General features: G+C 56.6%; 1 protein-coding gene across 5 annotated transcripts in view; it reads left to right on the top strand.

Moving 5' to 3' along the window:
* The window catches only part of BMP7 (bone morphogenetic protein 7), a 108,443-nt gene that overhangs the window by 72,364 nt on the left and 21,343 nt on the right, over positions 1–14,736 (top strand). For 4 of the 5 annotated variants that reach the window (XR_014831822.1, XM_021077320.2, XM_005673044.4 and 1 more), the window contains exons 4-6: positions 5,257–5,454; positions 10,697–10,773; positions 12,344–12,454. Coding sequence is in view for 4 of the 5 variants with exons in the window: in XM_021077320.2 (XP_020932979.1) it covers positions 5,257–5,454; positions 10,697–10,773; positions 12,344–12,454 (386 nt within the window). In the remaining variant the exon portion in view is untranslated. 5 annotated transcript variants of the gene reach the window in all.

Here is a 14,736-nt window from a genome sequence, read left to right as displayed (position 1 = left end):
AGTCCGTTTTCCCAGATTCTTCCAAGTGACCGTGGCCACATCTTTGATGTTTAAGGACTAACTACCAGGAAGGTGACGTCCAGCCTGGGCAGAAAGTGCCTCCTCCACAGCCCTGGGTGGCTGTTTGAGATGTGGTCCTGGGTCAAGGGGACCTCTGGGCTCACGTGCAGCCCCCACCCCATGTTGGGGGGGGTCTTGACCCCTGGCTTAGCACATGGGGCAGCCCAGGAGAGAGGCTGGGGGTGTTTGCAGCTCCAAGATGCCGTGGGATCACAGCTGAGAATGCGGCCTTTGGCTTCTGACCCATTTTGGCCTCACCACTGACCCACGGCAAGGCCTTCATCCCGGGAGCCTTGTTCCTCTTTGAAAAGTGACATCACTGGCTTCCCTGCGGGTCCCTGGGGAGGGGTGAGTGGGCCATGAGCACCCTGTCTGCTGTCGGCTGGGGTGGGGGGAGTAGTCATTCATTTACTAAGTGGTCATTAAGAGCCCACGAGTGCCAGACACTATAATAGGCGTCCATACTATGTATTAGCAAACACTGTCCCCCAGGGTTCAGCTGATGGGTCATCCCTGCCTGTGTTTTTATTTTTTAATTGTACTTAAGGGAAATTAAGATATAAATCACAGAGTTCCCATTGTGACTCAGTGGTAATGAACCCGACTAGTATCCATGAGGACGTGGGTTCAATCCCTGGCCTCGCTCCATGGGTTGCGGATCCAGAGTTGCCCTGGGCTGTGGTGTAGGAGGCAGACACAGCTCAGATCCCGTGTTGCTGTGACTGTGGTGTAGGCCAACAGCTGCAGCTTCTATCGGACCCCTAGCCTGGGGACTTCCATATGCCACAGGTATGGCCCTAAAAAGACCAAAAAAAAAAAAAAAAAAGCTATGATTCACGTAACATGATCTTCACGAGCTAGTGGTTTTTACTACCTCGCCCTGTTGTGCAGCCACCCGCTGTCTAATTCCAGAACACTTCCCCGCCCCCAAAGAAATTCGGTGTCCACTAGCGCTGGTCTCCCTCCCTCCCCGCCCCCTGCCCGGTCCCCGGTCCCTGGCAGCCACTAGTCTACTTTCTGTCTCTGTGAATTTACCTACTCTGGACATTTCATGTGAATGGAGTCATACAGTACGTGATGTCTTGCGACTGGTTCCTTTCACACAGCCTGTTTTCGAAGTTCACCCATGTTGTCACATGGATCCGTCCTTCATTTCTTTTTACGGAGCGTAATAGTCCATTTGTGCCCAGGTACCACGTTGTGTTTATCCTTTTATTGGCTAACGGACATTTGGGTTGTTTCCACGTCCTGGCTATTATGAATAATGCTGCTGTGAACACTTGTGAACCTATGTTTTTAGCTCTCCTGGGTCTATGCCTGGGGTGGAGTTGCTGGGTCACATGAACACTCTGTGTTTAACTCTTTGGAGGAGTTGCCAAACTGTTTTCCAAAGTATCTGCCCCACTTTTATAACCGCATCAGCCGTGCATGAGGGTTCTGCTCTCTCCACATCCTCACCAATACTTGTGTATTGTCTGTGTCTGTTTTAGCCATCATAGTGGGGGTGAAGTGATATTTCATTGTCGATTTCCATATCCTTGTTTGTTGTTGAAGGTGAACGTCTCTTGTTGCGACATTCGGCGTTGACCTTGAAAGCCTTGATCATTTCTCATACTTGGTGATAGAAGGGGGTTAATCCATTCTTGCCCTCTGAGTGCCTGCCCTATTCCAGGCCCATGACGGCTGGCCACCATGTTCTCTAGTTCTCAAGCCTCTAAAAAAGGGGCAAGAACAACCCTGAGATGGCAACTCAGACTAAACAATCAGAGGTTTATTCCTTTTGGTGGTCGGGGTGAGAATCAGGACTGGTTTGATCCAGCAGCTCCATGACATCACTAAAGATTGCATGTCTGTCTGTCTCTCTGCTTCCAGGTCAGCCCCATTTGGAAGTGTGGTCCACTCATGGTTGCCAGGTGGTGGCAGTTTCTGACGCTCTCTCTCCATCCCTCCTCCCTTAGTCCTGTCCAGGGATAGAGAGGGTTGCTCTGGACCCCAGACTTGGAAGCTTCCAGGATACCTCTCCTCCATTTATTGGCTAAATGGGGTCATGTGCCCATCCCTGAACCAATCATTGTAGCTGGAGGATTGTTGCCGAGTATTAGATCACAGGCTCCACCCCTGTGTTCAGGCTGCAGTCAGTTTAAGGCACAGCTGCCTAAATAAAATTGGGTCGGGCACCAAGAAAGGGAGGTACTGTGAGACAAATGGCATCATCCCATTTTGCAGGTGAGGAAATGGAGGCGCAAGCCCGCAGCTCCACCTCTCTCAGCCCACACAGGCTGACCAGCGGCAGATGTGGGTTTGAAGCCCTGGGAGACCCTCTTCCACGCCCTCTGTCCATCTGCCCCTTTCTCAGCTGCAGCCGTGGGTCCCCACCTTGGCCGTCCTGACATGGGCCAGAGCCAGCCAGACGCCCTCCCTCCGAGGCACAGTGATGGCTCGCAGTGCTTGGATTTACTGGGTCTGGAACAGCATCATGTTTTCAGGGAGGCATTTTTATTTTGCCCTAAAAGCTTTCCAGGGGGGACACAATTCCTTGGGGCTTGGCTTTAATGGTTTCTTTTATAGAATCGTTGTTCAAATTATAGATGAGTGAACTCGAGGAAACCCTGCTCAAGAATGCGGCGGAAGCCAACGTGAACGGGGACAAGGGGAAGCAGTGGTGGGAGGGAGCTCGTCCTTCGCAGCATTTGTTGTCGAACAAGCAAAGCAAACCCATGCTGCCAACCTGGTCCCTGTGGGGCTGGGTTTTGGGACACAGGGTGAAGTGGGTTTCAGATGCAGATGAGCCCGGGGCCTCCGGAAGCACTGCTGTCACTGCCCTCTGACCCTCCCACACAAGGTGCAGGCACCAGTCTTGTGGTTATGCAGCCTGACATGGGTTCAGATGCAACTTCCAAGCTGGGTGTCCTTGGGCAGGTTATTCAGTCTCTCTGAGCTGTCTTGTCATGAGTGAGATGGGCGTCCTTTGTCCTTCTGCTTTATCTTTCTTTAGAATACTTGTGCCCAGCAGACATGGTATGCGGTATATATTGGCTAGTGGCTCATCGTTACGGGAGACAGTAGCCTGTTCTCAGCCCCCATCGCGCTCCACCCACCGGCAGAGCAGGGGGCGCGGTGACTGCTTCGTCTGCCTAACCGCCCCCCTGCCCCATCTCCAGGGCCCTGTAACTCTGGGCGTCCCCTTCCTCCTCTTCAAGCTCTTCCCACATCCTTCCCCGCCAGCCTCATTCCCAGACCTCTCGGTGCTTGCCCAGCTACATGCCCTCCCCAGATCAGCGCATCCCGTCTCCATGCCGGCGTGGACCACTGCCCTTAGCTGGTGTTTACTGGGCAAAGCTTTGTGCAAAGCTTTGCTGGGAGAAGCATTGGTGTGTTGAGTGGCAGAAGCGGGACCTGAGCCCGGGAAGGCAGGTCCTGGGCCAGAACAGGTCTGCCTCCAAGTCTGTGTGTCCCCCCGGATCAGGAGCCAGGCCCGCTGCCCTCCTGCCCACTTCCCTCTGTCGTCAGGTGGGAATTTCAAACAGGAGCCTCTCGTTCCCGCTGTGTTTCGTCCCCTGCCGCCCCCTCCACCAGTTCTCCTCCCCACCCCAACTCTGCCTTGGTTTCCCCACCTCCCGAAGGGTACAGGGGACCTTCCTGCATATGCCTTTTTTCATAACTTCCTGTGAATCTGCAATTACTTCAAAACAAGGCATTGGAAATAAAATACATTCTAAAAGTGGACTTAAAAATGAACCATCGAGGAGTTCCTGTCATGGCTCAGTGGTAATGAACCTGACTCCTATCCATGAGGACTCAGGTTTGATCCCTGGCCTCGTTCAGTGGCTGGAGGATCCGACATTGCTGTGAGCTGTGGTGTAGGTTGTAGACACAGCTCAGATCCCCCGTTGCATGGCTGTGGTGTAGACCAGCAGCTTCAGCTCCAATTAGACCCCTGGCCTGGGAACCTCCATATGCCTCTGGGGCAGCCTTAAAGATACACACACACACACACACACACACACACACACACACACAAAAGAACCATTGAGAATCGAACCATTTATGGCCACCTCTGCCCCCACTGCCCGGGGTCCATGCCCCGTCACCTCTCCCTGGACTGTCCCATTTCTGTCTTTGACCCCTGCAGTCCAGTCTCCAGGGGGGGCCTGGGGGGTCTTTCACAAACAAGCAAGTTGCCTGCTCCTTAGCTGACTGCCTGTGGTTCCACTTCCTGCAGAGGCTGAGTGTGTTCTGGGGCCTATGATGGCAGAACTTTATTCTTTCCCAGTCAGGAGGCTGGAGATCTCAAACCAGGGTGTCCCTGCTCTCCTTGTGACCAGACACACACCAGTTGCTCGCGCGTGCGCGCGTGTGTGTGTATGTGTGTGTGTGTGTGTGTGTGAGACCTTTTTCTAAGGACACAGTCATTGCAATAGGACCCACCCTAATCCAGTGAGACTTTAACTAATTGCAAAGATGCTCCTTTCAGATAAGGTCACACATCCTGAGATTCTGGGTGGCCATGAACCTGGGGGACACTGTTCAATCCAGGAAACAGTGGAGGCAGAGAACCAGCCAAGGTCCACAGGACCCTGCGTTGTTTGGGCCCCCCCACTGTCCCCACCCCTCTTCTCACCCTCAGTCTCTCCCCGAGCGTGCAGTCAGTCTCCCCACTACTCCTGGAACAACCCCACTTCCATCTCCAGCTTTTGTGGTGCCCTCTGCCTGGAGCGCCCTCTCCCCTGACATCCAGGGGCTCCCTCCCTCCCTGCCACCCGGCTCTCTGCTCAGATGGCCCCTCCGTGCAGAAGGCAGCAGTCCCTAGGGCTGCCTGTTCCCACCCTCCTTGGCACCAAGCAGGACTGCCCCCACCCCTTGGGCTTAGGTAGATCACATGACCTGATGTGGCCAATGAGAAGTGAGTGGAACAGCAGCCTGTCCTGCAAACTCGAGTCCCACCCCTCCCCTGTCTGCAAGCACAGGTGTCACCTGGTCTGTCTGCCCCGTGTGTTTGCTGCCCACCTTCCCCACCAGCGTGCACACCCAGGGCCCAGGGAGTTTCCTCTCTGTGGTACCCGCTGTGTTCCAAGCTCCTAAAACCTTCTGGCGTCGGGACACTTGTGATGGACGAGTGGTGAGGGTGTGGGTGAACTGTGAGGCTTGCATCCCCACTAACTGCCTCTCCCGTGCCTTTGACTGCTTCCCGTCTAGGGCAGAGCATCAACCCCAAGTTGGCGGGCCTGATTGGGCGGCAAGGGCCCCAGAACAAGCAGCCCTTCATGGTGGCCTTCTTCAAGGCCACTGAGGTCCACCTCCGCAGCACCCGCTCCACGGGTGGCAAGCAGCGCAGCCAGAACCGCTCCAAGACGCCCAAGAACCAGGAAGCCCTGCGGGTGGCCAACGTCGCAGGTATGCCCGGGCGGGAGGGTCGGGCCCGCCCGCGGGACCCCGGCCAAGGCATGACTCGAAATCCACGCCTGTGCTCAACAGATGGTTCTGGACCCAGTGCAGCCGGAGGCACAACCCCCAAGTCCCTTCCTGCACGGAGTGCACCAGCTTCACCGTAGAAACGGTGCCATAAATTCATTTCGAATGCAAGTGGCAAAACACGAGTCTAGCAAGACCCCAATCCTGCAAATTTCTAAACAGACAAAACAGTAAATGAGGGAAAACTGAAAATATGCGTGGGAGGAAAGACGCCACGCCAGCCACTGACCCGTGCCCGGGGAGGGGCGAGGGGGAAATTCGGGGCTTTGCTGTAGCTTTCATTTTATTTCTTCAAGGAAAAATCACTTGAAACTCCTGGCAGGTCTCAACAATTGGCTGAATATGGGCGGGAGGGTTTTTTGTGAAGGCTTCCTGGCTCTGGGTTCATTGAGCCGGAAGAGGCCTGGGGTGGGGATGTGAGAAGGGGGGCGGGGAGATGGCAGAACAGCCCCACCCTCAGAGTCACCTTATATTGTCCACAGCTTCTTCGCCTCACCTGGCCAATTTTGACATTTCCGATCGTTTTTCCTTTTCCAGGGGGAGAAAAAGTATGGTTTCTGTGGCTGGTGTCGTTTTTAAGAGCAGGGCTCCCTGCTGGCTGCTGCTGGCTGGTCTGCAATGGCTCCAGAGTTTGCGGGCAGAGATTTTGTACAAATTCTTTTCTGGCAGGTGCATCCACTCTTTTTTAGGCAACTCAAAGGGGACCTGTGATTCCCCCAAATTAAAAACCAACCGGATCCCTTCATCTGTATTGGGAGCCTCCTCTATGCTGGCCACTTGGGGGAGGGGGTTTGACAGTGAAAGCCCAGCCACGGGCTGGAGGGGCAAGTGGCCGCCACTCACAGCCACACCAGCAGGCCGGGGAGTCAGGAGACGGTGACAAGGACTCTTTAGGGGGTGGGTCAGTGAAGACCTCCCAGCAGAGAGCTTGAGGGCCAGCTGGTGCCTCGAGGCCAGGCTGGGTGGGCTGGAGACCAGCGCTCCAGGCAGTGGGGCCTGCAGGTGTGAGGCCTGGGGAGGGAGGTTTCGTGGCAGCTTGGGTGGGGGCAGGGGGAGAGGCCATGTGGCTGGGACGCGTGGGGAGGGTGGGGCTGGGGAGTGAGCAGGGCCAAGTGTCCTCTCTCGGAGCCGCATCCTGAGTTTTGAGTTTCATCCAAATCAAATTTGGAAGGCTTTGCAGCGTTTCAAGCTGTGATGTGGGGCGGGGTTGATAAGAAGCTTGTTCTGGCTGCTCTGAGCACGGGGTGAGGGGGGAGCAGCAGGGCGGGGCGCTCAGGGAGGGTCGTGTGGGGAGTCCTTAGAGGCTTTTCCTCATCAATCAGTAGGAAGGGCTGGCAAACTTCATCCCTGCAAAGACTCCTGTTCTCAGGGTCTGTTGGGTTAAGGAAGTGGGGGGACCTGGTCTCAGAATCTTAGCGTTGGACACCCAGTCCCCCCACCACGTCCTCACCAAACCCCCCTCAATCGCCACTTACATCACCCCCGGGCCAGGGCTCTCACCACCGCACGTGGCAGCTGTTCGGCCTGGCTTGAGGTCTGCCTCCTTCTCTGGATTTCCACTTCTTGGCCCTGCTTGAAGTTCCCCGGGAAGTTTAGTGCCTGGACCGCTCTGCAGGCTTAGTAAACCCCAATCCCTGAGTGAGTGTGGCTGTGCACACACGCCCGCCCCGTTTCAAGTGCTGGGCTGGGAGTCCCGCTGCCGGGCCACACAAGTCGGCGCCCCTGGTGCCGGGGGACACGCCAGCGTGCCTGCAGGCCGCCCCCGCCCCCCAGAGGCCTCGGACTGCTCTTCAGACGGCGCGGTTTGGGGATTGAGAAACTGGGTTCCACTTCCTTCGCCCCACCCACGTTTGGCCCCAACTCCCTGGTCACTAGCCATCTCGCCAGATGACCCATGCGGGTGGAGCCGAGTCCCAGCACCAGTTCTGACTTGTTAGCTGCGCAGGCCAGGCTTGCGGAGGTGTAGGAAGCGGCCTGTCGGCTCCTGCTTGCCCGCCCGCTGCTGCAAGGGCGGAGGGGGCAGGGCCCGAGGGACAGGGCAGCTGGGCGCCTGCTTCCTGAGCATCTTTCCTTCTCTTTTCTCATCTCTCTGCTAGGAAGAAGTCAGAGTGAATTAGGGGTTCCCACTACTCCCTCCCAGAGCAGCCACGTTCCAAGGAGACCTAGAGGAGACAGGTGTCTGGGGCCCCTGATGGCAGGGCCAGTCCCCTGCCCCCGATAGTGACATGCCAACAATTAGCTTCATGAGCTGCTCTGGGCCTTGGTCTGCTGGGCCTTGGGTTTTGACGTCAAGCCAAATATCATTGCTTCGTTTTAAGAAAGGGTTGGGCAAGGTGGCACTCAGGCCACCAACTCGCCCTTCCTCTGCTCGTGGCAGACATTACTAAGCAATCATGGCGCTTTCTTCTCACTCAGCCCTCACACAGCTTCAGAGTAATGTTGGCACTCGACATGCAGCTTCTTTGCTACACCCGTAGCCCAAACTAATGTGCTCAGAGCTGTGTCCTGTTCAGGCTGCCTCGTGCTACGTCCCAGGGAAGGAGGGGGAGAAGGCCTGAGGGGTTGACGTTGCTACCTGGGGCCACAGGTGTGGTCACAGTGATGGATTCCGCTCAGTGTCTGTGCCTCCCAGATGGTGCAGTGAATGGCCCAGGAGGTGCCCAGGCTCTTCTCTGATGGTTCCCTTGACCTTGGCCTTGACCTTTGCATGCCAACAACCACCCAGCCCTCCAGCAGCCCTGCTCCCCAGAGCTGGTTTTCTCTCTCATAGCCCTCAGGCTAGGTCCCCAGGTGGGAAAGGGGGACCCAGGACTCCCCATCACGGCTCCATCCTCCCTGCCCCCTCCGCACTGCCAGCCGCTGACCCCAGCTCCTCCTCCTCGTGCCTGGAAGGCTCCAGGGCCCAGCCACCCATCCCTCCACCAGCCACCTCTCCTGTCCTGGTCCTACCTAGCCCTCCCACCCAGCTAACCCGACCTCCTGCTGGACTCTCCCCTCCTGGGTTCCCCCCCGTCCTCCCTCTCGTTTCCTTTGCTTCTTACACAGACTTCACTTCCTCAGCGGGCCCAGGTTAGCGCCCATCCCAGAGCAGCCCCCACACGCCCTTCCTGGCCTCCTGGCCTCCCTTAGTCCCCGCGCTGCCCAGGTAGACGGAACGTAATCTGTGTATTCGTTCAGTTATCATCTGCCTCTCTCGCTGGAAACTAAGCCCCTCGATGGCAGGAGTTTGTTTTGTTCACACTTTTAGCTCCAGTGCCTAAACTCACAGCATCTGTAAACTCACAGACACTCAGGAAGGACTTGCATCAGTGAATGAATGAACGGATGGTGTGCTGTGCACCCAGCCCTACTCGGGAGCTCAGGGCCTACACTTCCAGAGTCTACACCTGCACCCAAGCTTACTTCCACTCCCTCACTGGGGTGACGGTCATAGGTGGGACCCACTGGGATGGCTGGCTGCAGGTGACGGAAGCCCAGGGCCAGTGGCTTGGAGCATTGGGAAGGCGGGGTTGGGTTGGGGGGGCGGGTTCGTCTTTCCATCCCAGCCTCACCATCCACATTGGCTTCACCTCAAGGCTGTGGATTCCCGTTGCCATAGCTCTTCCCAGGAGGAGACGACCAGCTCTTCCCGTGGGTCTTTCTTGGGCCCAAGGAGACTTTTTCCAGTGGCCCCACCTGTGCCTCCACCTGTGTCCTTAGATTGGGCCACTTGCCCTTTACCTGAACTGACACCGTGCTCCTCGGGACAGGAGGTGAGCTCCTGAACTCAGGACTGGGCTCTAAACTCATCACTGGCAAGGGCTGGGGTTGCCATGACGACCCCAGGCTCCTGGGAGGACCACCCGCCAGGCCATCAGAGAGAGCCGCTGGGCTGGGGAGCCGAGCGCAGGTCTGGTGAGCAGGCAGCCCCAACTCATCTCCTGGGCTCTCCTCGAGGTCCTGCAAGAAGTTCTTGGGCCCCTCACCCAGAGTGTTCCTTTCCTTCTGGGGACACTTGGGCCGTGAGGAGGCCAGGGCAGTGGAAGAAGCTCAGGCGTGGGGCCCTCCCTTACGTGTGTGTTCACTCCGCAAGTCCTGGTGGCCTTGGACTTGGAAGTCCAACGATGCTTTCACAGGGCCCTTTTGAAGAGGTGACGTTTGAGCAAGGCTTGACTATCAAGTCGGAGCCAGACATACAAAGATTCTGAGAAGGAGCATTCCAAGCAGACGAAAGAGCAGGTGCAAAGGCCCTGGGGTCAGGATAGTCTTGGCAGCACATTCATGGTGTGGAAAGAAGGCTGGCGGGACTGGAGCTTGGTGGTTGATGGTTTGGGAGCCAGGGCCATGTGGGGCCTTGCAGGCCAAGGATAGGAGCTGAGACATTGCTCTAAGTGTGATAGAAGGCCTCTGGGAAGTTCTAGGTGGAGGAGAGACAAGTTGTGGTTAAGGAAAGATGAATCCCCCTAGCTTTGGGGCTCAGGGAAGATTGTGCAGTGGCGACAGTCGGGGGTGGGGAGGTGCGGTGGAGGGGAGAACGATAGAAAAGAGACATAGACACAGGGCGACAGAGAGAGAAACAGATTTCTGCATGTTTACAAGCACTCAGTTCCTAACCTCAAATGCCTACAAACTCTTCATACTTCTGGAAAACCCCAGGGCGTAATTTTCATTCTTTGGGTTTTTCTGGAAGGTCAGTGGGATCTGACTTTGGCCCTCTCATTCCTTCTTGGTGGCTGGGGCTTTGTCGCAGGCCCTGTCTGCATCCCCTCTTGCCCCGGGCAGAGCGCTAAGCCTCGGGTGGGGGGCTGGCCCCACGGTGGGGGGAGGTTGAGGGAAGGCGGTGCCCCTGATTGGGCTCTTGCAGCCAGCGTGGTGGGCTCTGGTTAGAGATGGACCCCCCCATGGGGAAGCTGGGCAGATGTCAGCCTCCAAACAAGAGAGAACAGAGAGAGCTGGCAGCTAAGGCTGCGTGAGAGGGTTGGGGCACTGCTGCCTCCCTCCCAGAGGCTGTTTGCTGAGGATTGAGGCTGCAGGTGCTTGAACGGCTATTTTGTCAGGAAAGCCACCATCCCACTTTCAGCGTTTGACGGTGTTCACACCACTGCCTTGGACAGAGGAGGCTTTAATGCGGGTGTGTTTCCTTTTCTTTTCCGCTCTTCTGCTCCTCCCGTCCTTGTCAATGCAGAGAACAGCAGCAGTGACCAGCGGCAGGCCTGTAAGAAGCATGAGCTCTACGTCAGCTTCCGGGACCTGGGCTGGCAGGTGAGTGGAGGTGGCGGCTGGCTGTGGGCTCCCCCGTGCCCCCTCCCCACGGCAGGGGGGCTTCATTCCATATGTGCAGTGAGCTGTGATTCTCACCTACGTCGGTATCGAGACTGACTCCAGCATCAAGACTCCATGGTCAAGAGCCCTAATTAGGAGAGAGGATTTAGGGTCCGGCTCTAGGGCTGCCTCGTGAAACCCAAGAGCAGCTAGAACCAGAAACGCACACGCTGTGCGCTATGAACCTCATTCTCCACGTGAACCCCATTTCCACCCTGCGCTGGCTGCTTCTCGCGGACGTGGCTCCCTTGCTCTGCCCTGTCTACCCCTCCTTCCCCTCCTGTGATTCAGATTCCCAGGGAAGGTGTTCCCATCATGGCTCAGTGGTAATGAACCTGACCAGTAGGCATGAGGACCAGGTTTGATCCCTGGCCTCGCTCAGTGGGTTAAAAGATCCAGCCATTGTCACGAGCTGTGGTGTAGGTCGCAGACGTGTCTCGGATCCCAGGTTGCTATGCCTGTGGTGTAGGCCAGCAGCTGCAGCTCCAATTTGACCCCTAGCCTGAGAACTTTCATAAGCCGTGGCCCTAAAAAGACCAAAGGGGAAAAAAAAAAAAAAAAAAACAAGATTCCCAGGGAAGGCACTGATTGGCCTAGCTCAGGTCAGGTGCTTGTCCCTGAACCAATCATCAGTTTTAGGGGCGGGATCATGTTACAGGGCCACAGCCCCCCCTCTGGAATCATTTGACTGGAGCAGGTCAAGGATGGGGGGGTGAATCCTAGGAAAAGCATGAAGGTCAAAGGATCTTGCAACTATTCATGGGTGCCTGTGTGGTTCCAGGCCCTTTTCTAGGCACCGGAGATGCCGCCTTGGGTGTAGCAGTGAACCTGCCCTCACGGAGCCTGAGCACCTGCTCTGGTTTTGTTGTCCCCTCAGCAAGCTGGTAGCTCAGGTCCCAGATTTGCCCTCAGGGCGCTTGTGCCCACAGCCAGCTGGGTGCTCTCCTGTGATTCTGTCAGCACTCCTACGACAACAGCCATGGTCTGAGGGGTGCCAGGCCGTGCTTACGTTCTAGTGCCGGAACAAAGCCCCCGATGCCCTTGGGTCACTGAGGATGTCCTTCTCGCCAGAACGTTTCTGTGCGAACCCCGCCACATGCATCCTTTGTCGAGCAGCACGTGTGGTCCAGGCACCCCTGTCACCTGCCTCCCGGGTGGGTGAAGTGAGGCCCAGAGGTTTGGTTTAAAGCAAACCGCCCATGTGTTACCACTTTGTAGGGGTGAGGTTGATGCCACCCTGTCCTGTGCCGCTTCCAATGAAGAGCAAGCGTCCATTCCGGGCTCAGCCCAGCCCCATGGTCGTCCCCTCATGTTGCCGTCTGCTGGGGCCACGAAAGGCTCTGCTGCCTGTTTCCCCTGCCTCTGCAGGAGCCCCAGCCGCCCGGGAGGAGGTGGGCCGTGCCTCTGACCTCGGGGGCCTCGGAGTCTGGCCCACAGGAGGCGGGTTTCAGCCCTGCCGCTCCCACCCTCCCCTCAGCACGCCCCCCACGGCCTCCCCTCTCTCCCGCAGGACTGGATCATCGCGCCCGAAGGCTATGCCGCCTACTACTGCGAGGGGGAGTGCGCCTTCCCACTCAACTCGTACATGAACGCCACCAACCATGCCATCGTGCAGACGCTGGTGAGTGAGGCCTGGTGCCGTCTGGGGTGAGGTCAGCTGGCGGGAGCGAGGCCTCCAGATCCTGCCCTGGGCTCCTGTGAGCTGGCCCACGGCAGAGCTCTGCCCATGGCCACATGGTGACTCTCTGGAGCCCCGGGCACTTTTGCTTTTGTGGGCCTTTCCTCCATGAAATGAGATTAAAAATGGCATTTAATAACGTGCCTGTATAACCTTCATGCATGATCTTTAACCCCAAAGTTCATGTAGTTCTCCTAATTTTAAAAGAAATTAGAATGCTTTCATGGGCTCCTAAAGGTGTATTGGGCAGAGATCATTGTGCCTCATGACAAAGTGGCCCTGGCCCCGGCTCCATCTGGGTACCGCTGTTCCTGGCTGTCGGCATCCACGCCCACAGGCTTCCCCCACCCCGTCCCCCAGCATCGGAGCTTCCCCTCGGTGGGCAGTCTTGAGAGCTCATTCCCTCCCAGAGCGCCTGTCTTTGCCTCCTCGCCTTGAACTTCACGGCTCAGCCATTCAGTGATGTTTATTGAGCACTGCATGTAGACCCCACACTGGGAACTGGGGACACCGCAGGGAAAAGCACACAGGGAACAGCACCGATGAGGACGCTGCCCTCAGAGCCTCATTTTCCAGGGGAGGAAACGGTCAAGTAAGCAAATGAGGAAACTTGAGGGAAAGGGAGGGGAAGTGATAGGAAGATGGAAGGACAATGAGACAGAGATGAGGGATGATGGGAAGAGGTGAGGGACATGGGACAGAGGTGAGGGATGATGGGACAGAGGTGAGGGATGATGCGACAGAGGTGAGGGACATGGGACAGAGGTGAGAGATGATGGGACAGAGGTGAGGGGTGATGGGACAGACGTGAGGGATGATGGGAAGAGGTGAGGGGACATGGGATAGAGGTGAGGGGTGATGGGACAGAGGTGAGGGATGATGGGAAGAGGTGAGGGACATGGGACAGAGGTGAGGGGTGATGGGATAGAGGTGAGGGGTGATGGGACAGAGGTGAGGGGTGATGGGACAGAGGTGAGGGGTGATGGGACAGAGGTGAGGCTACCATGGGGCTCTGAGAGCCTTCACTGGGTCCTTGGGGGATTCCGTGATGGTGAGATCAACACTCTTAACAGCTGCCCAGCGACACTCAAGACCTGTTATTCTTACCACTTTACCAACAACAATGCTGGTATTGGTTAGGGACTTGGTTCCTAGAACCTGAGCTTCCGAGAGCTTGGTAGATACTTGCTTGCTGTGAACATTCTCTAGGCCTTTCCTGACAACTGGTCAACCTCCTCGGCATGAATACTTCTAAGCACAGAGAGCTCACTACCCAGGCCACCCCCTCTATCCTGCAGGTCTCTTTGCTCCGGAGCTCTGCGTTTCATTTTGTTTTGTTTGTTTGTTTGTTTGGTGGGGTTTTGTGTGTGTGTGTGTGTGTGTGTCTTTTTGCCTTTTCTAGGGCCGCTCCCGCGACATATGGAGGTTCCCAGGCTAGGGGTCTAAGCAGAGCTGTAGCCACTGGCCTATGCCACAGCCACAGCAACACCAGGTCCGAGCCATGTCTGCGACCTACACCGCAGCCCACGGCAACACCAGATCCTTAACCCACTGAGTGAGGCCAGGGATCAAACCAGCAACCTCATGGTTCCTAGTCGGATTCTTTAACCACTGCACCACGACGGGAACTCCTGTGTTTCTTTTCATTTAGTGACCTGCCTCCCTCTTCCCTTGTCCCTGCCCCATGTGTGTTACTTCTTAGGGAAAAAGTTCCTCTACTTCTTTTCTTTGGACCAGGCTCTGCCCTTTGTTAGCATCGCTTTGCCAGAGCCTCCTCCCAGTACAATAAACTCTGAGACCTTCTCCAGGATTGACGGTCGTCAGGCTGGACAAGAATAGTCACCCCAGCCTGTTCCTGTCCCCTGTGCCAGCGTCCCTGCTCCGTCCTGGTCCCAGGACCAGCGGAGGTGATGGGGGTGTCTCGCGGGTCACCAGGAGCACCCCGGCACCCTCCACTGAGCCTTGCGTTCTTGGTCCACGAGCAGGAGCCCCACGGCCCAGTGACCACACACTCAATCCACGTTTCACCCGTGAGCTCTAGGGTTAGAATGAATCCTTTGATGATTCTAAAATGCGGGTTATTTATTTATTTGCTTTTTAGGACTGCATTCGTGGCATATGGAAATTCCCAGGCTGGGGGTCCACTCGGAGCTGCAGCTGCTGGCCTACGCCACAGCCACAGCCACGCCAGATCCAAGCCACGTGTGCGACCTACACCACAGCTC

Source organism: Sus scrofa, chromosome 17 (genome assembly GCF_054392235.1).
Source record: "Sus scrofa isolate SSC_HxYL_T2T_F1_AM1 chromosome 17, Sscrofa_HxYL_maternal_Yorkshire_Landrace_v2.0, whole genome shotgun sequence".
Taxonomy (NCBI): domain Eukaryota; kingdom Metazoa; phylum Chordata; class Mammalia; order Artiodactyla; family Suidae; genus Sus; species Sus scrofa.
Note: the sequence above shows the minus strand (reverse complement) of the source record. Positions and strands in the feature narration are given on the sequence as shown.